We start from the raw sequence: 27,047 nt of genomic DNA on the forward strand, positions 1-27,047 counted from the left end.
AACATGTTGAATGCATTTCCTTCCTCATTTACAATTTTGTAGCCTTCATTATCGTCTTTCGTGGAACATTACCGCCACATGTAAAACCTGTGCGAGCATGTCTATGCATGTACATGCACATGAACGTAGTAGTACTCATGCATGTGCACAAGACAAACCATAGCGCTCCATAGCGCTACTGAAGATAGAAGAAAAAAACAAACAATGCTGGATACTTTGAACTCTCCTCTAGAAATGCATCTAGTGGGTTGGGTTTAGTGGGTAACGAGATCCTTTCTTTGTCCTTCGTTTGGCCTCTCACAGTAATATGTACAATCTGAGACAACCTCCAACTTGCATGGTTGCTCTGTAACAACATGTTCTGTAATCGTGTATCACCAACCTAGGCATCCAGTGGCTGGCCACACACAAGTAACCATTCACATCTTTCCTGGATTTCTGCTTCTAGAGTCTACTGTTTTTCATAGCGATAAATGGATTTATATTTATTCATTTCTCAGATTTGTCCGTATATGCTTATTAGACTTCTATTAGACACTGGTAGTCAATGGACTTTAAAGAAAGTTGTGGATGTTAGTTGTGTGATAACATTGCTACTTAACACTTGCCTTCACTGTTTTATTAGACAAAAGAAGTGTATGGGCAAACTACTGGAATATAATGCCGATGTCAACATCTGCAACAATGAGGGACTGACTGCTGTGAGTTGATTTGAATCCTTTGGCTGTTTTTCATGTTGTATTGAATATTTTAAAATTATTGTTATCGTCATTGTTACTCAACAAATTGTAAGCTATTTAAGTCCTCTTGTCAGGATAGTGATTGAGCATGTGATCCTCTGCTGCAGATCCACTGGTTGGCAGTGAATGGACGGACTGAGCTTCTCCATGATCTGGTCCAGCATGTGTCCAATGTGGATGTGGAGGATGCTATGGGGCAAACAGCTCTACATGTGGCCTGTCAGAACGGACACAAAACTGTGAGCCAATTTGACATATCTCTTTCATTGAATTGACCTCTATTTGTAGCCCTAGTTGGAGCATAGCACTCAAAGCTGGGCAGAAGATGTTGTCACTTCAGCCACTTTAGTCATCTTAGACATCAGGAGCAGTATGGCTTCTGAGGGCTTCTTGTGGTGTGTTTAGGCCTCTCAGGGCTCAACACAGAATTATAAAAGTGGCCAGGCTTTTGGCTGCCAAAACTGAAAATGTGGTTCCTATTTTCGAATTGCCTTGTGTCAGCGTAATGATGAATATATGACATAAAAGAATACAAGTTGTATGACAGTAACGGAGCAACATTTTTGTTAATTGTGTTTTATCTGATATAATTTAATTCTCAATTCTTAAGAGGTTACCACACATGTCCACTCCCACTATATTGCCAGTAAAGTAGCTGCACTCTACATAGATCCTTTCAAAAAATGAATCCAGCAGGCATCTGTTTGTTTGTTCATTCGGTCTTTCCTTTCCAAATTTAGCTTTTCCAATATTGTGAAATTGTTGTAAAGCCTGGCTTTGGATTTGAACCTGATAGTATCCGATAGAACAGATGTGTGTGTGTTTTCAGGAATAGCTTACACACCGTGGTTAGCTAATGGAGCTAAAAAGACCTCAAGAAGTTTTAAAATTACAATACCGGATGTTATTCATGAGAGAGATGTTCTCGTTTACTTACTTTTTGTCCTATTGACTATCTAGCAATCACATAATGAGACAGCAAAGTCATTTCAGTACATTTTTGAAACTGTTGTACATTAGTATTTATTTTTTTTACTTCTTGTTATCCCAGTGAAATATTTTCTGAGTGAACATGTTGTGTCTGCTTAGACGGTGTTGTGTCTTCTGGACAGTGGAGCTGACATCAACCGGCCCAACGTCTCTGGAGCCACGCCTCTGTACTTCGCCTGCAGGTGATCTCATTGTAGCGTTAGAGATTTATAGTGTGCTCTCAACCTCTCGAGGCACTGGGGGCGGTCATTTTCGTGTGATTGATTTGCACGTCAATATATTTTTAAATGTTAACTTATATAATAACTTTCAAAGAGAAGGCTTGCACAGGATGACTTTTTTTTAGCTTTTGCATCCACCAATTATGTTGTGTGGAGTTTGTATTCAAAACATACACTACAGTGTACAACAACGCAGAGGCTACGAAGTCCAAACCAAAACAGCAAATCTGATTAGTCTTTCTTACCTTGACAAAACCAGTGCATAGCAGATCCAGTCCATTTGTCTTACCTTTCACAATAAAAGCTGTAAATATTTTGCTAAAGGTAAACTCAGTAAAATATCACAGAAGCTTAGACTATACAATGATTGCTCTGAGTCAGTAGGATTCTGGACTTGGTCCTCTGGCTGAGCAAATCTATTTGAAACTTTGAAATAAAAATTATTGGAACTGTTGCAAATACATATCGCCGTTGGTATCAATAGTTCACATGCAAAATATTTACAGGCAGTCTAAAGGCCTTTGACTTTTACACTTCCTCTTATTTTTTTAGGAGTAGACATGCACTGACGCGTCTGCACTTCCATAATAGTCAGACCTATTCATTCTCGTGTCAAAATACTAAAGTAACCCAGAATATTAGGGATTCAAATGTTTTAAAATACCCATTGAAGAGCCAGTGTATGACAGTCCATTACTGTGTTGTACTGTAGCCATGGCCAAAGAGACACAGCACAGATCTTGCTCTCTCGAGGTGCCAAATACCTCCCTGACAAGAATGGAATCACTCCTCTGGATCTCTGTGTGCAGGTGAGGTTGTTTTAAACACCTTTTGCACTTTAAACTATTTCCTTTTTGTGTTGTTCAGTTCATGTGGTTACTGTCCCGCCTTTTGTGTGTTCAGGGCGGATATGGGGAGACCTGCGAGATCCTCATCCAGCACCACAGCAGACTTTTCCAGACCCTCATCCAGATGACGCAAAATGATGAGATGAAAGAGAACATGGTATGACCAGTTTGTCTCTGCATTCATAAGCCCTGTGAATACTCTTCCATTGACATGTGTGTTTGTGTAGCTCAGGCAGGTTCTGGAGCATGTCTCTCAGCAGAGTGACAGTCATTACCAGAGGATCTTGACCAGTCTTGCTGAAGTGGCTACCACTAATGGACACAAGCTTCTCAGGTATAATTGTATATATTTGATTCACATATTTGCTTTCTTTTCCTTATTTATTTCACGTTGTGTACATATTGATCATTTTATAGAGAACCATTTGTTGTACTGATTCATAATTGTGTAGGTAGGAATCATGAAACATTTTTATGGAGTTCACTTTCTTTCTAAATGGGAATAAAACATTTTGTTTGGCCAAAATGTTATAATGAACTTAAATAAACTGAAAACACACCGGAAAAGTGTGTGAAGAAATGTTTTCTTCTGTGAAGAAAACATGGACAACACCCAGACGTTACAACGCTGTGGTATCCACAATGTAGCCCCGTCCTAAACCATACCCTGCTTTATGGTCTAATTGACTCTAAATTAGACATAATTTATGAAAAGAACATCATGCTGCATTGAAGAAGACTTGAAACTAGAGATTGAGGCCATAAACCCATGTTTACAATGTTTACTAAGGTAATATATCAGGTGAGTAATTTTTTTATAAACATTATTAGTTTATAAACATAAACTTATTTATACAATCAGAAGAGTTCCACCCTGATGGACATTAGAGAGGTTTAGAAGATATGTATTTAACATTCTGATGATCATCTCTTGCCCTATGTCCATTCTCAGCCTGTCCAGCAGTTATGAAGCTCAAATGAAGAGTCTGCTGAGAATCGTTCGTATTTTCTGCCACGTGTTCCGCCTGGGGCCTTCATCACCCAACAATGGCAACGACATGGGCTACAATGGCAACAAGACGCCCCGCAGCCAGGTGTTTAAGGTAAGTAGGAGCTGTACAGTATATTGTAATCTGCAGGTGCCGTAAGAACCACCGGGGAGGCTGCTGGAATGGAAGTATGCTCTATGTTATTTGCAGAAGTTTGAGATTGAACCAACCAAAACTGATGATCACCAATTCAAATTATGATCTGGTCAATGCTTAATTCTGAGACAGGAATATCAAGGCTGATAGCATTTTCCAATATTTTTTTATTGATCATTCAGGGAACGATGTAGTATTTATCAAACACAGGTGACAACAACTGATAAGTAAATAATATGATAAACAAACTTTAAAAGATCCAGTGGCTGGTAAATATCTTCGAGGCATCATGACTGCATCACTTGGACCAATGCATCTGCCAATATTGGCTTATAACAAAGATCAGTATCCGCCTGCAGTTTATGTTGGCGATTAAGTAACAGGAAATGTCACTGCAGAAATCTCAAAGAAATAAGTTGATTTAGAAACATTGTTTCATTTACAAAGTTTGTCAGAACACTAACATGTTTATATTTGCAATGTAGAATGTCCTGCTCACTACATATATGTCACTAATCTTTCAGAACCACATTTAAGGGACCATTATCCAGAATTCTTATGTTAAATGAGGAAAGAAAGTCTTTCTCATGTGGGTTTGGTACTTTTATATAACACCTAGTCATGTGATCTTTTATCTGAAAACATTGATGACTGCAGTTTTTAAGCACTCGTGTGTAGGTTTCGAAGATGTCTGGCTTTGCTAAGTCCCAGTGGGAGTATCAAAACCAGCACTTGGGCAATGTAACTTTGTATTAATTTCTTCTTTTATTGGAAGATAGTTGGTAACAAATCCTAACATGGTATTTTGATCATACTTACTTGACTGTATGTCCTTTCAACTAAAACAGCCCCAATAAGAATTGACTCCATTGGTTGCAGATGTGTGCGAGACAGATGGAGATGGAGACGATACAAAAAGATGAATGTTCCTGGACAGGTTCTGCTGTCTTTGATGTGAGCCATGGACATTTTTATCATTTGCAGTTGGAATTTGGGAAACATGATCTCTGCAACACTGCAATATCATAATCATACTTACTATTGTCAAGGTAGCCGGGTGTTTGCATGTATTCTCCCACTGAATAAAAATCAGAAAGATTATTAACTCTGATATTTAATGTTCCATTTGAAAATAATTGTCACTGTGGTATTTTGGTGGGTTTGGTGATAATGTTGGCAATATTATTTCAATTGTCTTTCATGCTAGTATATCATGATATTGTTGTCTACAATGATATGTAATTACAACACAGTATACAATTAGGTAACTCTAATATAGTTATGAAGCAGTTCAGCTCAATGATTTTCAACACTGCCTGCACATTAAACACAACAACAACAAGTTAAAGCGGCAGTGACTTGGGTAGAGATTGTATAGACATATCTCTAAATATAACAAGTTTCATCGTACACTGTTTTTTTCAATATTGTCCAAACATAAATGGAGTCTTTAGGTTGGTTTTTTTACTGCTTATATGGAACATTACTAAAAAAAAACCTTCTAAAAGCATTGTTGCGGGACGAGATTCTGCTGTGGCATAAACCAAAAAAAACTCTAATCATGTATTTTTTTTTAAAGGGTTTTTCTCTCAAGTCAAAGAAAAAAACACAAACAACCACACAGATAGTTCTGGTTTAATTTGGCTTTGAGACACCTGTATTCCAGATTTTAGTCTCTACACAAATACAGAAAAGATGATAAGTTTTCTACAAGTTTTCTACTATCCACAGGTCCTTGGAAATAGTAGTGTTTTCATGGATGACTCCCTTGGTTTTCTCTGTGATCCTATGTGGCTCTCACCTCCTGTCTGTGTCTCTGCAGCCTTTGGAGCTGCTGTGGCACTCCCTGGATGAGTGGTTGGTGCTCATCTCCACAGAGCTGGAGAGGAACAGGAAGAACCCGTCTTCCTCCTCTTCCAGCAGTGAGATAGCTTCTCTGCTTCTCAAACAACGGGAGGTTGACCACTCTGGCTCCAAGCTGCCCTCCTTGCTGGACCCTGAAGCCGCCATGGAAACGGATGTGTACGCTGATGGGGAGGATGTTATCTCCATGACAGCAAGTCGGCTCAGTGCTGTGATTCAGGCCTTCTATATGTGCTGCTCCTGTCAGATGCCACAAGGGTCTGTGCTCAGTCTTCATCTGTCAGCTGTCAATCTAATCTGTTAGCAAAAACAAACATGATGTTGCTACTGCATATTGCTACAAATACAATTGGTTCAACTACTACTGCTGGTACAACTACTGCTACTACCTCTGACTTACTACCACTGTTATAGCCACAACTACTACTACTGCTGGTACTACTACTGCTACTACTTCTGCTCCTAGTACCACCACACCGATCACTACTGCTGCTTTTTATGTGCCCTGCTACTACTTCCCCTAGACAACCAGTGTGTGGCTCAATGCTGCAGTAATTGAGTAATCTTTTTAAAAGTTGGAATAACTGTACAATTCCTTAATCTCTGCACTTTACTTTGCACATCGCTTGAACCAAACCACGCACATTTAGGCTATTCTTTTTGATCTTGTTATTTATTTCCACTTCACTGGGCCGCAGGGGAAACCGTTCGGGAGGCCCGCCTCCGACTTTGAAAACCTATGATCTAGATGTAGTGGTACAAGCTGGAGACAAACCAATACAAAGTATCCACATGTATCTTTCCAGCAGCAAGTCTATTGTGATCCAGCATAATTTTCGGTTGAGATGATTTTGCCATTTCAGATAGAATTGAACAGAGTTGTGAAACCCATGCTGTTGCTGACATGAAATTGCTGTCGGACACTTATCCTGTATCACTTCATCCTCCCTCTTTTCTTTCCTCACCCAGAATGACATCCCCTCGCTTTATTGAGTTTGTCTGCAAGCATGATGAGGTGCTCAAGTGTTTTGTAACCAGGTGAGTCAATGTGGCCCTCTGCCATACGTCCTCCTCTACGCAGAGCACCCAGACACTGGCTATTGATCCAACAACTTCTTTTCTCTTCATTGCTTTTTACTTTCATCTCTTTGTTCTCTCGCTTCATTCCTCGACCTCCTGTCTTTCAGAAATCCAAAGATCATCTTTAACCACTTCCATTTCCTCCTGGAGTGTCCAGAGTTGATGTCACGCTTCATGCACATTATCAAGGCCCAGGTAAAAAAAATGATGAATTACTTCATGAAATGTTTCGAGGGACTGAATATAGAAACACAAGTTTGGAAGCTAACTTCAGTCTGCCAGAAAACATGGTCTGCCCTTTCTGAATGTTTTACACAGTGAAACACAGATTTAGGAGGTTTTTACATATAGTCCTTTTCAAACCAACTAAACTGTCTTTTTACGTTCCTATACGTTCATTAGAAAAATAACTTAGTTCTGTTCATGGTCCACATTAGCTCTGATAGGGTCTCAGTCCTCTTTTTGCATTAAAACAAGACCGTCATCACTTTGCTTTCCCCGTCAAAGACATTTTTACGGGTTGGCACAGGCGCAGCCGGAACACTGTTAAGTGTGTTGTAAAGGGGAATGTGTCTTTTATTTTATTTCGCGGTTAAAAACATTTCCTTCAATCAACTGTATTTCAAGATTACATAAACGCATTATACTTTTCAACAAATACTAATTCTTATTGAATAGAACATAGAATGCATCATAATGTTACTCAATGCAAGCTGGTACCTCTGTTATTCAGCCAAGCAGGACTGCTGCCCATTTTTTGCCCGTTATAAAATGGATTTGTTCAGTGTAGCATCATCAGGGATCACTGACTACAAAGCATGAATCCTGATTTCGGACTTTGACCAATAAGGATTGGCGGTCCATCAAACGGGGCGTCCCTAACGACAAACCGAGAGGGCTATATTATAATGGCATAAGGCCAAGGGAAGCAGGAGCATGTTGAATTCACAATGCAGACTTCCTTTGTGGTCACAGTATTATTAAAAGGATGTGACACACATTTTAGTTAAAAAGATATTTACATTTTTATTTTATTTTCAGTGACACAATATTCCCTCAAACTCCAAGATAAGAGGAGTTCTCTTTGAAAGATGGTCCAACGGACAAAGCTTCAAGGAGCCACAACATAGGGGTTGAATAGCCACATGTGGCTCCGGAGCCGCGGGTTGCCGACCCCTGCCCTGATTACTTAAGAAAACATGGTCTTGAACATGTCTGAAACACATACATGCTGATACTGATGAGTCTCTAAAAAAACTTTAAATATAGACTGATATATGACGCTTTTTCAGCTTTTTTCCCAGCAGGGAAAGGCAACCCTCCGTTTTTATTAAAGGTTATTTACATTGTGTATCCTGTCAGAGCCTTGTACCATCAGCCATCATTTATTAGCTCCCAAAAATACACAACATTTTAACCTCAGACTTTATTCTCTACTTTGATGTCCCGCTGTGTCTTTATGTTTGCGTCTCCTAGGACTTAATGGAAAGTGACTTTGAAAGTCCTGTCTTCACTTCAGGATCATTTAACAATGTTACAACCACGGCGATAATACTTGTCTTAAGTTCCATTTATATGGCTTCATGAATTTTAAGTGCTGCTCCGAGTTGTGTGCTGTTCCCTTACTCTTCAGTATTCATATTTGAGCTGCAGCGTTCGAGCCTCGTTACCCATGGATTATGGCTCGCCTGGGAGTAGGCCCTTGTTTTAATTACAGACTTTAACCTGGTGAATTTGATTTCATCTCCTGATTCCTCTCTCAGAACGGCCCAAGGGAAAAGCCTTTCTGTCTCTTCCATGCACATCCCTCATCCTCCCTCCAATGCTTGGAGAACAAAGGCATATATTATGCAAATAGACCCTAGCCCCATCTCTGTATTACAGATGAGTATTTCAGAACTGAAGACTTTCTGAGCCGTCGGTCGAGACTGAGAAATTCACAGTCTGAGAGTAGAAAACACAGAGAAGTGGTAATTAGTTTAGGAAAGTGCTGTGCAGTGGGGGATGAAGTTTTTATTTTCTCTCTCAGCCCTTTAAGGATCGCTGTGAGTGGTTCTATGAGCATCTGCTGGCCGGCCAGCCAGATTCAGACATGGTTCATCGTCCGGTCAACGAGAACGACATCCTGCTCATCCACAGAGGTACAAAGGCTTCTTTTTAAACACGAACAGAGGACGTGTTGGGGGTGAGAAGATCGCACCAAACTCCATTTAACGATTTAATTTACACTCCAGTGTCATGTTGCCTGGCTTATTAAATGCTCACAGAATGAGCAGAGGTGGTTTTGTGCCGGTTGTTGGTGCCAACAATTAGACCATGTTGATGCTCAAACAAACATGCACCAGAATTCCTTCCTTGAAAGAAGCTTTTATTATTTAGATTTGCAGCTGCGTGGAGTGTTATATTTTAGGCACCACATTAAAAAGAGTTTTAATAGGTATCAGTGAGATAATTGCAGACTAAAAGATAGGTCGTTTGACGAATATCTCATAATACTTTTTGTTGCGTAATCTACCATAAATGCACACTTGCATGTTGGCAACTAATATTTTGTTTGTCTCACTAACAGATACCATATTCAGGAGCAGCTGTGAGATGGTTTCCAAGTCCAGCAATGAGAAACTCAAACAGGGCATTGCTGTTCGCTTCCACGGAGAGGAGGGGATGGTGGGTTTCTAAATTCATATGACACTGCAGGAGTTCTTAGTAATAACGCCTGTTACAGGCGTGAGCTGATGGTGCAGCACTACTTTAAGTCCCATGTCTCATGTCACCCAGCAGTAAGCAGTGTTGAATGTGTCTGTATGTTACAGGGCATGGGTGTGGTCCGGGAGTGGTTTGACATCCTGTCCAATGAGATCATCAACCCAGACTATGCTCTGTTCACTCAGTCAGCTGATGGTACATGGCATTTTCCTTACTGTGGTATTATTCAGCATGACAAGCAGAACTTTATCATGTATAATAACGGTGTGTGTTTGTATGTGTGTGATCTGTATAGGTACGACTTTTCAGCCCAACAGTAACTCCTCGGTGAACCCAGACCATCTGAACTACTTCCAGTTTGCAGGTCACATCCTGGGTCTGGCTCTGTACCACCGACAGCTGGTCAACATCTACTTCACCCGCTCCTTCTACAAACACATTCTGGGTAAAAGAACACGGGCACATGTGTGAATTTGAGTTTGATCTTTGATAATATATATTGGATCATTTACCTTTAACCCTTCAGTTATGCTTAATCCAGTTGGCAACATGAACGCACATGCATCATGCACCACACCGCTGGAATCAGCGTGACTTTCCGTTGATTGTGGAGCCAGAGTAGAAATTATGTAAAAAAGACACTCCTTATAACTTCGGCTCCTGCTTTAAAATCACAAAGAAAAACATGTCAGAAACATGGGAGTGAAACCAGGCAAGTGCAGTGTCAACATCGACCATATCAAATCCGGAATTCAAATCTTTTTTTAAATGAAAAAAGATAAGTCTGAAAATGTTTCATTGTAGGTTTCTTCAGGAGGGTCAAACTATTGCATTTAAACTAGGTGAAACAGAGCCAGTAGATAATGAGCAGTTGATAATAGAGAGAATGTGTGTCTGAAAACAGTCTGTGGGAGTAAAGTGGGAGATTAACTAACTATTCACTCATTGAAATTCTGTTGAAGTGAGCAAACTGCAGATGGGTCAGTGCTGATGCAAAGCTTTCTGGTCATAGGCGTGGTATGGAGCCGAGTCTCATCTATTACATGGTGAATCACAAATGGTGGAAAAACTGCTCATTTATCCCAGTGGATGCTCCCATATGCTATATAGGTTTAGGTTCAACCACACGTTGATTACCAGTTTATTTTATCTGTGACCAAAATCCTTGAGTTTGTCTTTCTTCCATTTTCTTCTCAGCTCACCCACATTGACTCTTTAAATCCTTTCTATTGTGATTAAGCCAAAGGGTGAATTTATGTTTTCTATGTCTCATCTTGATAGGGGAGATGTCATCAAAGAACTTACATTAATCAAAAGTGAAAACTGGTCATTCAATTGCGATTACCATAGTATTATAGGATGCTAGCAAAACATCTGCCCGTTGCCTACAAGGTCCATTTGCGAGTTTATAGAGATGATGTGCTTCCAAAAGATGTTTGATACGCCACAGATTATGGATGTATAGGAAGTTGTGCCCTCTACTATTGCCCTGTGTGTTAGCCGAAAGCCGACAGTACCGTTTATGTAGTGCTAGGGTCTACTGGGCTGGTTGTTTTGGAACAGAGAGGTTAATACATCCATCACAGGTAGAGAGAGGCTTGACCCATGGATGGTTCCGCTCATTGATGTATTCGAAGATAATAAAAGTGATTAATTACAGCTATCATATCCAATATTTTATCTTTTTAAATGTATCACCAGGTATCCCGGTGAGCTACCAGGACGTGTCGTCCATTGATCCAGAGTATGCGAAGAACCTGCAGTGGATCTTGGATAACGACATCAGTGATCTCGGTCTGGAGCTCACCTTCTCTGTAGAGACGGACGTGTTCGGGGCGATGGAAGAAGTGCCGCTTAAACCTGGAGGGACCAGCATCCTGGTCACCCAGGACAACAAGGTCAGTCGCCACAAAAACAGAGGCATAATGTCTCCCAGTGTCAACATAACGCAACGACTTGTTTCATTGGTGAAAGGGCAAGTTCAGTTATTTGTACTCTTTATTTGACATCTTTTGTCAAATTATTTCTCTAATCATTTCTTAATAGAGAATACTTTGTTTCTAATTCTAGATAAAACATTACAATAGTTTCTCATCCTGGGACTTGGGAAACCCCAGAGGGGGTTGAGAGTTGTTTATTAGTGTGGGCATTTATTATTTAAAAATTGAAACACTAGATTCAGCTAAAAAAAATTCTGTGAATGTTTCAGACATTTCTTTTTTTTCGAATTGTATTTGCCTTAAGTTGGCAACTGCTGCTCATAAAGTCTTAATGAGTTGTTTTCCATTGAACAGTTGACTATTAGTTAAATTTAGACACATTTGTTCTCGAGGGAAAAACTGTCATAATTGTACTGTCATGATGCAGCATCAAGTATCACTACTCAAGTTCAAAGAAGTAAGTTTCCAGGTAAGCTGGTGGTCGCGGAGTGCAGTCATTACACTACAAGTAAACCTGTTGTCCAATCTTTTCTCTGAGCAACCTTCTGTCTTGTCTGCATACTGAGGATTTTATACAACTTTTTTTGAAATCTCAATGCCTTTTCAGAAATTGTTAATAACAAAGTTTGTTAATGGTAGCCATAAGAAAATGTTATCCATGGCTTGAATGTAATTGATAGAATTGGCTAACAATATTATTTATATTATTTATTAAGATAAGATATATAAGATTGTACAAATTAAGATGTGGTTGCCTGAGAACCTTACATAAAAGCACTTTTGACATTTTCACACTTTAGTTTTTCGTACGGATCAAAGGAATGACAGCTAACATAATAATTAGTGAGCATTAGACTTGGATTCCAGTATCTGCAGCTCGAGCCAGCCTTTCTTCTTTGCTAATGATGAGCCTTTTGCCTTGCCCCCCTATTTCCTGTCTTAATGCTAAATAGTTTGCTTCTGACTCCAACTTCATATTTACCTGACATGAATGTCAATCTGATCTAAAAGCCCCCCCCTCCCTCCCCCCCCACCAAAAAACTATCCCTTTTCAAAAGAGGTCAGTAGAGTATTTAGCAGCAGGTCAATTGTAGCTAGACACCGAAATATTTGGTGTTTGAAACCAGCTTACTTAAAATACTGGGCTTTGTCAAATTTTATAGATCTGTTGTTTTGATTTTAAATGTGTGGCAGCCAAGATTTCAAACAGTTTCCAAGAGGATGTGAGATGCACAGAATATCTTCTAAATCAAATCACAATCTCAACATTTCAGAACACTAGTATGTGTGGACTTGGTGTTGGGATTAATGAATAAACAAGGTGTGGAGGATGTTTGCGGTGTCATCCTGCAGCAGTCCACATGAACGTAGCTGGCTTACTGTCCCCTCTAGTATACTCATCCATACTTGGTCTCCTATTGATCTCTCTCTTCCATCTAATTGCCGGGAAGAGTCCCAATTAAAGAGTGCAGTACTGCAGTGTTCCCGCAGATGGCACTGTATTGTAAAGCAGGTTCAACAGGAGCCGATGGAATAATCATGAACTCTGTCTCTTTTTTTTGTCCATCAGTATTTATCGGGGACTTTGATCTGTGTGTGTGTGTCCTTTCAGGCCGAGTATGTCCAGCTGGTTACGGAGCTGAGGATGACGCGAGCCATCCAGCCTCAGATTAACGCCTTCCTGCAAGGATTCCACACCTTCATTCTCCCCTCACTCATCCAGCTTTTTGACGAATATGAATTGGTTAGTCATCCTGCTCCGATCTCATCCATCCATCGTCTCTGCCCAGACGCAGGGATTAATTAGCCACGTCCGGACAGGCGTCTAGTTTGGTTGGAGGCGGGGGGGGGGGTCACCTTGAAGTCCATCGCTCTTTTCCAACTGTATTAGAGTGTTTTTTTCTGCTGGTGTCGACAGATTTCCTCACTTATGCAAGGATCAATAGAGTAGCATGATGATTATCTCACCTTGGTTTTGTTAGACATGCCTCGGCCATGCTGTCCTTGCAAGGCAGCAAACGTGTGAGCAGCCTGCTTTGTTTTTTTCACAGCATAGCTGTTTCACAGCTGCTTTCAGCGTTGTTTGTGTACCTACAGTTTAGAGGACAAGAAAAGGACTTTTCATGAGCAAAGTCAAACAAACAAGGAATGTATCCTGCTAATTTATGGCAGCAAATCTAAGGCTGCAGGGAGAACCATGCTTTAGCTGTGATCCCCTATCATTGCTGTCCTGTTGCCAAACCTTCACCTGCCTTCTTGGTCGCCACTGTTCCCCTAAACATCATTGGCTCCAGTGCTGCGCATGTGCAACTCTAAAATAGCTCAGAAGTGAGCCATCTTCAATCATCTGCCCCGGGAAAAATTATGTGTATGATTTACAAAATATCGATTAAGACTTTTTTTAAAAACCCATTTTAATGCCTTCTGGAGGGAGTCTGGTGAGGCATGAGGCAGTTTTTCATTCAAACCGAGGCTTGGCTGGGTAAACACCGGGTAAACGGACAGTTCATGGTGACTGTTGCCGGTTAAGGTTGGACAGTGCCTATAACTGTGGCAAAGAAGATGTTTTATTTCTCACCCCTCCCTCTCTTCATCGACCATCGCTGCTTGGCCATATTTGAACCTAACATTTAATGTGTAGTTTTTCAGGTGCTGAACTTCAAATTCAGAGCCTATCTAAGATTGAGGGATTGCCTCCACTGGGCTATCACATGCCGATGACGGCTGAGCTTGTGGCTAGCAGCTTACAGTGCTAACAATAAGAACTCTATCAGTGCAGAGTGGTGGCCATTAGCTAACCAGTGGTGCACACACATTAGGACTTACATGCTTATAATGTGCTCGGTAAACTACGCACAGAGAGGCTCAAGCTACGAGGTGTGGAACACTACTCTGATATGTCTTTAATTTAATGCTCTGAATTTCCAATTTAGCACCTTTTTAAACCAGTGTGCTGGTATCAATACTCCTTGTTGGCAGATGCATTACAGAATTCCTTAGAATCAATGTAACTAAAGGGCTATCTTAAAGCTACTGATTAGCTACAAAAACTGTGGGACTATTTCTAACATTTATTTATTTATATTTATTTGTAGTTTTTGTTCATGCTGTGTCTGTTTTTCGCAGGAGCTTTTGTTGTCAGGGATGCCAGAGATCGATGTGCAGGATTGGTGCAGGAACACCGAGTACACAAGTGGCTACGACCCTCAGGAGCCAGTCATCCAGGTGGGACTAACGCCTCCATAACTACACATTAATGTCTCACTTAAATCACCTCGGTGCCAATGATGTTTACCACTTATGGAATCCAAACCTTAGGCGCGGACTGTTTCCTTATTGCATTTCAAAGAAAGTTACATTTCACAAGCCATGCGGGGTATTATAAACTTTTTAGATGTCAGAACAGAAAGAACAGCGATCAGAATTGCTTATGCCAAAAGGGATGCAATATGTTCGTCTATTTTCAAGACAGATTATGTTCCCAACGTCTGACAGTAGGTAAACATCAGGTCGCCTGCTCTCTCCTTCCTTTGTCTTCTCTTCATATAATGCGTTCAATCGTCACCACTATGTGACATTATCATGACAGAGTTTACACATAGCTTTTTTCATATTTAAAGGTCACCTATTATGAAAAATGCACTTTATCATCCTTTTAAACATTAAATATGTGTCGCCAGTGTGCCTACAGACCCCCAGGGTCAGATTTTTTTTTTAAATGAGCGGACCAGAAAAAGGGTCAGAAATTGCTGACATTTGGTGCTATATGCCATATCGGTTCCCTGGTGGAACCATCCTTCGCTCGACAGGAAAACAATTTTCTCAACCTGGCTCAGCTACTTTATGCAGCAGGATTCACCTCAAACTGAAGCTCTGGATGGATGTGGACTGGCTGTCTGTGACCCAACTTCAAACTGGGAACTGTAAGTTTTGCCATTTTCATGTTACTTTAGTTACTGTGTATTTATTAGACTGTTTCGCTGCTAATGCAGCTAGCTTCCATTATAGGTCAACAGACTGGGGTAATATAGTAACGTAGGTAATACAGATACTGTGGGGACATTAAGTCCCATATGAAGCCAATTAAATAGTAGGTTGGTAATGGGTAACAATTTTTTCTTTTTTCTTTTCGTGAAACTAAGCTAGCTTGGTTTAGTGGAAGGACCGTCTGCTCTGTGAGCCACACCAGTGTTTCCATTTATCAAGCAACCCAGTTAACGATCCACTTTCAGCCAATTGTGTCTATGGATGTCAAACAAGAAGAGAATAGAGCTGTCCTCGTGAATGCCTCCTTATTTACTTTTTCTTTGCAATGTCAAAACATATTTGTTTTTGGGTGCTTGTTTGAAGACACGTGTCCACTCAGTTTCATTTTTAACAGATTATTGATATTGAAAATGGGAAGAGCAAACTTTCCTTCCTGTGAGTGTATATCTAATAATAACAAAGTGTATACATACGGACATGTAGTAGAAAAATTCAGCCCAAAAAGAGAAACATTCAGGATTCTATCTTGTACCATCATGAGAGGAGAAAAGATCGACTGGAGACTAATTCAGTGCGCATTTATCATTGTTGTATAACATAAAACACATAGTGAGTCATCTCTTAAAAACAGGAGGCACCCAGATCACCTTGTGACCACTCTGTCTGTGTCGACCTGAAGTCCATTTGGGTATTTTACTAGTTTCCAACACAAATAAGCAGCAGTTTAACGGCAGTTGCCTAAAATGGTAATTGTGGTGCTGCAAATCAGTGGAGCAAATATTTATGATGAAGTGATCACGGGGAAATGAGTTTGATGATCCTGCAACAGCTGCACGAAAACAAATGAACGTTTTCCAAAGCAAAAATGCATAGAGCTGAGGTCCCTTCACTGCTTATAATCCAACAAGAACACAGAGAGGACAGACTGGTTTCAAGCACACCTCCATGAAAAGTGTAGTCCCAAATTCATCAGGCTGCCTCCTGTTTCTCCAAGCTGGCTGGCTCTATGTGTTGCTACGTCCCAAGAATAATAGCATACTGTTAGAACAGTCTGTCATTTATGTTTCCACAATGGCATGAGTTTGAATCCTGTGTTTTTTGTTCTAAATTTAAATTAATAAATGAATAGTTATTTTATGTTTACTTCATCCAAAAGCGACTAGGCCTATGTTGACGCTTTATTAGAGAAATTAGCTCCTTTTCTGTTTCCACCAACAACCGGACATATTGTCAAACACGCCTGTTTAGCCAAATATGCATTTGGCTGAAGGTCACCAGTTAACAAGGTCGCCTAATAAATTGAAACAGCGGTCTGTGTGTTTTCAGTTTGTGTGTGTCACCAGCATGTCACCAGCATGTTCAGGCCAGTGGTACGGGGAAGATGGGCTTCTTTTGAAAGAGGCTCAAGCTAAAATAACTGACTTTACATTCTTTCTTTAGACTTTTTCACTGTTTGTTATGCAACAAATCACTGAGACAAATTACCTCTATGTCCTACTTGGCTACAAAACGATTAACGTAGCAAGTGAGTGGTCGGGTATAAAATAACAGTTAAGTGTGTAAACGTCTCTTCGGTGCTTCTCGATCACAGAGAGCCCATTTATAAACTTGGCAACGTGAATACTTTTTTAATTTCATGCTGTCTCTAACTAAATGATATGTAGAAGTGTAATAACACTGTCTGTAGCGACCAGCTGAACAGTGTGTAAAGATACATATTATATTGTCAACTCACTGGAGCAGGAGCACTGTAGCAGTTCCAGTTTAACATACATGTTGAAATACTGTTGGCTGATAATTGTTTCATTGTTTGTAGCTGTTGCCTTAACTACACATGTAAGACGATGATATTGTAGTAAACTATAACTTCCCTGCTGTCACACTGGCTGTCATACACCTTGATGTTATTACATAATGTAATAGTGCATCTGCCATGTTTTACAGGGGATCTGAGTGACCTGAAGCTCGGTCCTGATGCTCCTGTCTGATGTGGTGCTGCTGAAGCAAGAAGAGAGCCAGGATGACCTCTGAACTCAGAGCACATGATCTGGATAGTTTATATCCCAGTTATGGTGAACACACGTGTACAGATTGTAAAGCCCTTTGATGCAAATTAGTGATTTTGGGCTATACAAAATTAATTGAATGGTTTTGCAACTTTTTGCATTATGTATACCTATCAGTATTTATGAATAAAGAGCTTTATTTTTAAGGAGGGTTTTTGTCATTTTTATCCAGGTACTAAATACTGACTGCAAGCAACACAATGCATCTGTATGTAGTCTGTATTGGAGTGACCAGATGACAATATTCATTTTTGTTATTCTCGCCATTACCGATTGAGGCGGTTTTATTTGCAAATCTGTCTTTACCCTGATAAAAACACACGTTTTGGTTTTGCACACAAACGAGGACAGCCACACAGTTTACTGTGTGAGGTTGCCTACAAATAAGGGTTTGTCATTTTTCGCCCACGTCTATTTTCATAACATAATTTGCATTTCATAGCATGAATATGATATGGCATTAACTGACTGAAAAGTGAAAATGTTTATTCATGGTAACATGTTAACATGTCCCGGGACAGGATGTCGTATATGTACAGACCATAAAGCCCTCCAAGGCTGATTTGTGGTTTTGGGCTATACAAATAAAATTGAAGCTATGGAGGGATGGTTGATAGGCAGCCGCTTACCTCTGACCAGTCACATCAGACGGGGCTTTTGCAGGAAACAAACATAAGAACAAATCATTTACAGCATCAAAAGACATGTATAAACCCAAACATTTGAATAATAACCGTGACATCTAAAATGCCTTCATAGCAGGTTCCTCCCAAAGTTCTTAAAAGCTCCTGCTATTCTATGGTTGAGCATATTTTAAACAACTAAATATGAAAAAGGTGCTTGGTTGAGGAGAAATAATCCCCTCCCCCACACACCCCGCCCCTCCTCGAACCATCCATCTCACCTGATTCTGTTAACCGCTCTCCATTTATTTTGCAGTGGTTCTGGAAGGTAGTGAACAGTCTGTCCCAGGAGGAACGGGTTCTTCTGCTTCAGTTTGTCACTGGAAGGTTCGTCTATCTGGTTTCTACTAAAGCTCTTGAAGTAGAAAAAAATGTGTGAATGTCTATGAATTAGTATAAAAAGTTTCCATCCTTCTTAATCAGTTCCAGGGTTCCGCATGGGGGCTTTGCCTTCCTGATGGGTGGCAGTGGTTTACAGAAGTTCACCGTTACTGCAGCGCCATTCAGCACCAACCTACTGCCTACCTCTAGTACCTGGTAATGACTATTCCTCTGTCCATCTCTTTCTATTGACATAATCATATTCAAGCATGTGTAAGTCTGCTCTTTGTCTTGAGTCGTTTTTGAGACACTTATTCTGTTATCCTTGCCTTGTCATGGTCTCGTGGGTGTTGTGACTCGTAATGTCGCAGTCCCGGCCACAGGAACCACCTGCCAGTCTTTGCCTTCAACAGATTCCTGTTGGCTTCTTTATTTCACCTTTTACTGACCACCATTACAGTGAGCCATTGGTTCCCCATAGAGCAGAGTTCTTACGGTCATGGAAAACCCGGAAAAGTCATGGAATTCTAAAATGGCCTGGAAAAGTCCTTAAAAAAAAAAAAAAAATCCCCAAAATATTGGTAAAAGTCATGGAAATGTGTTATATTCTTGTTGTTTATTTAGGCTGAGTTTGAAATAATTTATATGCTTTTAAAAGAAAGAAAAAATATAAGCAGCCATACATACAGGCATCTATAAAAATATTTATTATTAAGTGTGGCTTCAGCCACACGGGGTCAGAGACCTCTTGATGTTCTCGTGTGGGCTTTACACTAAATTTCTTCTTACAGCCTAAACTTTGGACCGTTTAGGCTATAAACGGTCCAAAGTTTATAGCCTAAATGGTCGGGAATCGTGAGCTCTGACTTTTCTAAGAGATTCGACCGTTCGTTTTCCCGAAGCATGCGAAAAGGTATTTTCTTATATAAATATACTATATTAAATATTGATACATTTTCCCTTATATATACACAATTGTTTGCCAGCATGAATCTTTCAAACTTAGGGTTCAATCGGTTGACTGATCTGTATGTATACAGTGTAACTGTTTCCTGTTCCTAAATTCAAAGGACTGTAGTAATGTATTGTGATGATCTGAGCTCAACCTAAAAAATGAAGGAATGAATTAAGCGACATGCGGACTCAGTACAAGTCACTCTACACACCTGAACTGAGGGACATAAGCACTAGAGGGCAGTATGTCTCTTCAGTATAGTCAGTGAGTAGTGGCGTCCTCGTCCACTGATGTCAGCTTGAAAACAGGGAGAGGTCTCTTTATGGCAGAATGTGCAACAGGTAATTCATATCGCAGCAGGTCTTTCTTTTGGACAGGTGTGAGACATCAGAACTCCTCCGCCAGATTGATGAGTCGTCATTAACACAGCGGATGATTCTTTTTTTTCCTTTTCTTTTCTCCACAGTATCAACATGCTGAAACTTCCAGAATATCCAAGTCAGGAGGTCCTGAGAGACCGACTGCTGGTCGCTCTACATTGTGGGAGCTATGGTTACACCATGGCATAGTATCAGTCCCAGCTGTCGGGGTTTGCAGACTCATGCAACACTCCCTCCTCCTCAGACACACTTTTTGTAGCCAGACACTGCTTTTGCTGGACAAAACAAACGGAAATTCAGATGAGCTGCTGGAGAGCCACAACAGACTGAATGGAGACCAAAGGTTCTGGATATTCATACCAGTCCTGCAACTTTTCTTCTTTTCATTGAAGTTGTTATCTGGTAATTTATTCAAATAACAATTAAATATCTTTGAAATTTGAAAATGTATCTTAAAGGGAGAAAAATCAGCATTTATACCATGAATCCTCTACTTAAAACAATAATCACAAAATAACATATTCATGCATGCTTACTGAATGTAGAATATGGATTTTGTTTCAGGACCTTTCCATATGGAGCCAGTGTAGAATTGATCAGCTCCTAACATAAAATCAATCATTGCAATGATATCCAAATCACTGCTGTCTTTAATGGGCCATAATCAGGCCCGCATACCAGCAAACTGGTATAATAGAACAAATCCATTTCATTGTCACCTGGTTTTAAGATGTTCCTTATATTGAAACAGTCCTTGTCTTTTGGGCTGTCCACTAAAATCCCTTCCCATCAGGGCTTGCTATTATCAGAGGTTTAAGATGCCATGCTGCCAATAGGATACCTTGTTTTTTTATGCCATATTGCAAGAAACCAAAATGTCTTACTTTGTTTAATAAAATGAGCCAAACTTACAAAATTCAGTATAAATCTGCACTACATGACAAACAAAGTATGTGGTCAGCTTTACATGCAAATGATGCGTGATAGAAACCATCGCTCTCCATCCATCTGGTTTCAGGCTGCAGGGATGTGGAGATGGTTTCATATACGCTGAGAGAAGAAAGGCTCAAACAATGAGTGTGTCTTGCATTTCATGTTGTATTCAAATTGACCATGTTTGGAATTCTTGGGCCCTGATTATGGGAAACAGACCCAGATGAAAAGTACAGTAAAGTATGTTGACATGTGCAAAGCTACAATAGTTATTCTCATTTTAATTATGATTATTATTTTATTAACACATGACGGGTAGTTTTAAGGTTGGTTTCAGTATTTCTAGTCTGAATATATTCAAATGGAGCTACTTTTTAGATCAACAAAAAATATAAGATTCAGTATTTCTCCACCAGAAGTTTAGTTCTGTGTGTTCTGAAGGGTTAAAATGAGCAGTTAACTTCTGGTCCCGTTACGGGACTTAGCATTACTGTAAGTTGACAATCAAATTACAGTAATGAAAATGTTTAAAATGAAAAAAAATAATGCCCACTGGCTTTCTACCAATATAGTGGATGCTGTCAATGCAGGGAAAAAGTGTTATTTTTTATAAGTGCACAAATTAGAATCCACACCAAGGATACATTTTTGTATGGATTTCTTTGCAAATGTAGTTTTCATTTCTTTTGGAGTTGAATGTACTGTGTGTAAACTGGTCTCTCCCACTGTGATGGAACATGTGTTTGAGGAGGCAAAGCTGTAGGTAATGGATGTACTGTAAGACCACGCCCCTCCCTCCCTGGAGCATCAGATGCTTGTGGTTTACCATATAATTATTTTTTATCTTTGAACTGAGTATTTTGCTGTCATATATCTGTTCCACTTTAGTAGACTTATATGAGGAGCAATACATCTACATGATAAGTGTTGGCTCGCAGTGCCAAAAGATAAAACCTAAAATTCTTTTCAATACCTTCTTTAATTTGTATTTTTGCTGACAGAAATATGCTGAAATTGTGTTTTTATTCTTCTTGAGAAAAGGGCCACAACATTTTCCTTCTTTCATTTGTAAAGAGAGTGTACATGTTGACTTAATATTTCATATTATCTATCAGTGTTGTTTTGAGGACCTCGCCTGAAATGCTTTCGTAAACTGCTGTTAATGTTGATTGAAAATGTTGATTGAAAATGAATCCTCTCTCTCTCTCTCTCTCTCTCTCTCTCTCTCTCTCTCTCTCTCTCTCTCTCTCTCTCTATATATATATATATATATATATATATATATATATATATATATATATATATATATATATATATATATATATATATATATATGTATATATATATGTATATATATATATATATATATATATATGTCTGTAGATGTCTACAGTATCAAATGATGCATATTCAAATATGTTGTGCTTTGAGATTTTATCCGATAAAAGTTATTTTGACAATCCTGGTGATTTTGTGATGTCCGGCTGCAGAGGAAGACATGGCTCATGTTCGTGCGGGGACGTGCGGTAGAAGGAGCTGATGTGCAGCCCTCTGGTGTGTTTGCCCATGGAGCGGCGTGTGTGACTGGATAAACATATGTGGCCGCAGCGTGAGCGCCATGTTGGGTCACCAGTTTAGAGCAGCAGGTCTACTAGTGCTAAATGGCCCCTAACCAGCATCCATTGAGTCCAGCATCTGCTGCAGCTCTGTTCTAACGCCGCATTACACTGGCTGCAACCTCTGCCTCGCACCTTGTGCCAGGATCAGACCAGTATGGTCTCCAGAAAACAACAACACCTTATTCAAGCTTTGTTACATGAATTGTAATCCTTTGCATGGCAAGAAAATCTACGAGTAGTATCAAAAAGCTCGAAAAAAAAAGAGGGAATGCATAAAATATATACTCAAAATAAAGCACTTATAAAAGCACAAAATCCTTATGCAAATATCTTATTAGCAACTGAATATTCCACTGTAAAGAAACTGCTGAATACTTAATGTTGGAGTTTAAGTACCACAACAATGAATCTTGTCAAAGCCATGTTTTGTTATTTCCCCTCCTTGAAATGGTTTGTGAATTAAAACAATTCAACATTTCAAAACCTATATTCAGTTTGCTTAAATGATGTTTGTCAAATCCGTTTTTTCAAAACGAAGTTTGCTTTGAAAAAAAAGAAAAGAAACTTAAGCGTTCAGACTTACAAGGATATGTGTTCCTCTAGTATTTCCGGTAGAATACACATTTGAATCTCTGACTGACAGAATGTAATCATTACTATTTTTTTTAAATCATATTTTTTATTCCAGAGTACTACTTATTGAAGGGTTTTATTGATAGCGACAGGGACTTAATATAATAAGAGCTTCAGGGAAGAACACCAACAGTTTTCCAGAATGGCCGCTGTGCAACGGCTTTATGGTTAACTCATTTTTTAAGCCTGATAATATAGTTAGTATAAATGTAATACTTTAAATATCACACCGTCTTTCATACTCAGAGTTAAAATAGTTTCCCCCATTTTAACCTGATTTGGACCGAAAGCTATTTAGGTGTGTAGTCAAGAAGCCTAAATGGTTCACACCGGGGGCAGGATCTGATGACATCATGAGAGTTAAAGGTTTAGACACCAATAGTAACAATGACACACAAGAATTACCATGAGCAACACCAAACCCAAGATATTTGATTTTGGATGAATGGCTGCTATATTTCTAACCTTATTCTTCAACAGATACCTGATCCCCATGGCAACCCCCTCATTGCCCAACAATAATGGACTGCACTCTTTCAACACAGGACACCTGCCATAGCAACAACTCCCTCACAACATTGGTCTGGTATCGCCATGGTCGCAGCTTACTTCATTAAACTTACTTAGTTTCCTGCTTGCGCATGAGGGGATGCTGTTCAGAGCTAGTCAATGAGAAAATAAAATAGGGAAAATATTTGAATACAGTGTATTTGTAAAAAAAAAAATAACAGTATAAAAAAAGCTTCTTTTTTTAAGATTAAAAATGGAAAAAAATGTAATTATGACATAACGACAGCTTTGTGATTCTGTTTCGGCTAGCAGAGAAAGCTTAGCAGGCTCCGATGGCCTGCCACTGGTCACAGCCCCCCGCCCCCGTCGTGTTCAACAGTACGTCACTATTTTGTATAGCAAAACATTACCTTCAAAATGACTTCCCTTCTCACAATGATTCCACTGTGCAGCCTTTCTACTCATAAAAAACACATTACTGGATGGGTATGCAGCACAGTGGGAGATACAGTAAACATCTTGCACAGAAAAATGGTGCAGGGAATTCGATTGGCGATGTGGGAAAAAAAATCAACTGTGTTGAAGTCTTCAGGTCCTGACAGGCACAATATTTGGTATCAGTATAGACACCCCTTTGAATGTTAATGAAACTTACTGGATTCAGTAGACTTCAATGCAATAATAGATTTACTGCGCATACAAAATAATACAGCAAAGCAAGGGTTGGTCCATAGAGCAGCACACTTAATTCAGAATAAATAACCACATACTACTTTGATCCTCCTATGTCACATATTGGGACTATAATGTAACAAATGAAAAGGGTGTTGACTTTATCCTACAAAGAGATATGTTTGGAGAGAATTGTATAAATAAGAGTGGTGGTGAAGCATTTTATGTACAAAACGGCTTCTTTTTGCTATGAGGTGACAGTGCGAGCCACTACACCACTATGCAGGCCCTCGCTTTTCTTTTCACATTACATTTTCTCAAGGTTAACATAATTGATAAGAATGTAGGATAGGGATCAGGGGGAAAAAAATGTGGTCTCAAAATTAGTGTTCACTCTAGTTTATTTCCATAACATTACTGATTAAAACGGAGTTGCATGGTGGGGTAGTGGCTAGCATGGTCACCTCATAGCACACAGGTTTGGATCCCAGTCTGGGCAGTCCTGTGTGGAGTTTGCATGTTCTCCCTGTGACAGCGTGGGTTTCCTCCGGGTTCTTCAGCTTCCTCCCACAGTTAAAAGACAGTTCAAATACATGCAGTTCACGTTAATTGGACTCTAAATTACCCGTAGGTGTGAATGGTTGTCTGCCTCTATGTGTGCCCTGTGATAAACTGGCGACCTGTCCAGGGTGATGCTGCCTTTGCCCAAAGTCAGCTGTGATCAGCTACAGTGCCCCGCGACCCCACACAGGATAAAGCGTTTGAATAATGGAATGGAATTACTGATTAAAACCAATAATATAAAGCAACAAACACACTGTGTGTGTGTGTGTGTGTGTGTGTGTGTGTGTGTGTGTGTGTGTGTGTAAAAGAAGGAGGGTGGTCAAAGAAGAGCGAGAGGGAACAAGATGGTAGATGTAGACACGTAACACTCCAAAAATGGTGGCGAGGCGGCAATAATTTAAAGGGGGACTAAAACACACAATGGAAGTCACGCTTACATGCAAAGTGTGTTTGAAATAAGTGTCACACCCCATGTGAGTGTGTGGGTTAATTTGAAAAGAAGAAAAAGAAAGCACTCAAAAGAAGGTAGCTCCTCAAGGTAGTAAAATAAAGTAGGCTACCTATAACTTTATCACACAGAGGCCTGACTGGCAAACTCAGATTTAGCTCTGTGGATAAAGTAGAGTTTGCTGACTTTACTTGCAGTGGCAGATTTAAACCCAACAAAGCAAAGCAGTGTGGAACAACACTAGTACCGAAGCAATGCGCACAACAGTTTTTTGACACAACACTAAACGGGACTTGGCAGCCTGTAAAACATACAATAACACGTTAATAGTACAGTTACATAAAACATTTTCTTTTAAAGGCACATTTTCTATTAGAGGCACCAACATTGTTTACACATCCTTTCAGCAACTTGAGCCTGAAACCTGAGTCGCATTGGACGGTGCAGATGGAAGGTATGCCGTGCCACAGGGACTGCCTGGGGTTCATTGTTGTATCCCTGGTCCTTTTCCTTTGACCACGTTTGGTTGTTTTTTTAAAAACACAACAGTATTTTATATAGCGCCTCAAAGCTTTGTCTCTTGCTCAATCCCTCCCATGCATTTTGCTTTATTCGATCCTTCAACAGCTGTTTTTTTCAATGTTACAACTTTCTTTTTGAACCTGGCTTTCCATCCAACACCTATACTGCAGAGACTGGGTTTTCACAAATGATCTCTGTGGGAAGATAAGAGCTTCTTTGGCTGGCTCACCATTAAATATAGAATATAAGCAATGAAAGTAAATGCTTATTAAGGTACTTTCCCACTGAAAGTACCTAACACATTGATAATTAGTTATGCATTATCACAGAAACTATATACCTCACTAGATATAATTAGACACACATTAAATGAGTACATGGCAATAAAATAAGACAAGCTCAGATGAGTGTCCAGGTATTTGGCTCCACATCATGTACTTGTTCCAGATTGTGCCAACTTAACCACTTGCTTCTTGGTACAATAAGTCCACATTCAAGTAATTTGGGGCAAATGTTGCATTTTGCACTGAAGGTCCCAGCCTCCACTCAAGTGCATTTATTTAGAAGAACTACATTCACACAATATTTGCTGTTATATATATATATATATATATATACTTTGTTTAAAGAGTATAGGTAATCAACCACTAAACCAAGTAATACATTTTTAGATATATTAATTGTACTGTAGTCATCCTCAGTTCTCTTATATATACATACCATGGCCAAATCAGAGCCTTCCCCCAAGACCGGTTTGATGTAATTCACATGAACTCTGGCCAGAGTGGTTCTATTTGCTTCTGATGGAGTAAAAACTGCAAATACCTAGATCGCTTGGAAGTTGTGTTGGCTTGCTTCTACCTGTACTGTGAAGACGCACAAGCAAAGCCTACCTAACACAGGGTTTTTGGATGGTGGTAACCTTCATAAATGGGCCAGCACAGAGTGTATACATGTTTCTTCATCAATAAGAATGAAAATAAATAAAAACCGGTGTGTTGTCTGCATGACTTGCTGTCAGTCCCTAGCTCGGTTTCTCCACATGGGTTCATGAAGGCAGGATCGATCTACAGTCATCTGTCAATCAGTCCGTCTATCCGACTTCATGTTCACTCATCTTAATTGTCTTGTAAAAAGTCATGGACACAAAGAAGATGAGAACTAAAACATAGATGTTTCTGGTATACTGGCCCAGTGGGTCTGCTGCTGGATCTCCATCAA

At 39.7% G+C, this 27,047-nt stretch overlaps 1 protein-coding gene across 10 annotated transcripts in view; it reads left to right on the top strand.

The window, feature by feature from the left end:
- Positions 1-27,047, top strand: part of hace1 (HECT domain and ankyrin repeat containing E3 ubiquitin protein ligase 1) — a 34,335-nt gene that overhangs the window by 3,001 nt on the left and 4,287 nt on the right. Inside the window, exons 5-25 of one of the 10 annotated variants that reach the window (XM_068569343.1) lie at positions 626-701; positions 848-979; positions 1,830-1,912; positions 2,664-2,760; positions 2,855-2,956; positions 3,027-3,133; positions 3,752-3,902; positions 4,824-4,898; positions 5,767-6,065; positions 6,777-6,845; positions 6,995-7,082; positions 8,917-9,028; positions 9,457-9,554; positions 9,701-9,788; positions 9,889-10,038; positions 11,295-11,491; positions 13,146-13,277; positions 14,660-14,758; positions 18,526-18,596; positions 18,693-18,806; positions 20,012-22,107. In XM_068569343.1, the coding sequence (XP_068425444.1) occupies positions 626-701; positions 848-979; positions 1,830-1,912; positions 2,664-2,760; positions 2,855-2,956; positions 3,027-3,133; positions 3,752-3,902; positions 4,824-4,898; positions 5,767-6,065; positions 6,777-6,845; positions 6,995-7,082; positions 8,917-9,028; positions 9,457-9,554; positions 9,701-9,788; positions 9,889-10,038; positions 11,295-11,491; positions 13,146-13,277; positions 14,660-14,758; positions 18,526-18,596; positions 18,693-18,806; positions 20,012-20,114 (2,443 nt within the window). In that variant the 3' untranslated portion in view covers positions 20,115-22,107. Of the gene's footprint in view, positions 1-625; positions 702-847; positions 980-1,829; positions 1,913-2,663; positions 2,761-2,854; positions 2,957-3,026; positions 3,134-3,751; positions 3,903-4,823; positions 4,899-5,766; positions 6,066-6,776; positions 6,846-6,994; positions 7,083-8,916; positions 9,029-9,456; positions 9,555-9,700; positions 9,789-9,888; positions 10,039-11,294; positions 11,492-13,145; positions 13,278-14,659; positions 14,759-15,213; positions 15,313-15,342; positions 15,457-17,464; positions 17,743-18,525; positions 18,597-18,692; positions 18,807-20,011; positions 22,108-22,348; positions 22,895-23,590; positions 23,608-27,047 lie in introns of those variants that run through there. The other 9 variants (XR_011077192.1, XR_011077191.1, XR_011077189.1 and 6 more) reach the window with 9 other exon arrangements.

Source organism: Clinocottus analis, unplaced genomic scaffold, assembly GCF_023055335.1.
Source record: "Clinocottus analis isolate CAN_PGR_092001 unplaced genomic scaffold, fCliAna1.0.p SCAF_9, whole genome shotgun sequence".
In the NCBI taxonomy this organism is placed as follows: domain Eukaryota; kingdom Metazoa; phylum Chordata; class Actinopteri; order Perciformes; family Cottidae; genus Clinocottus; species Clinocottus analis.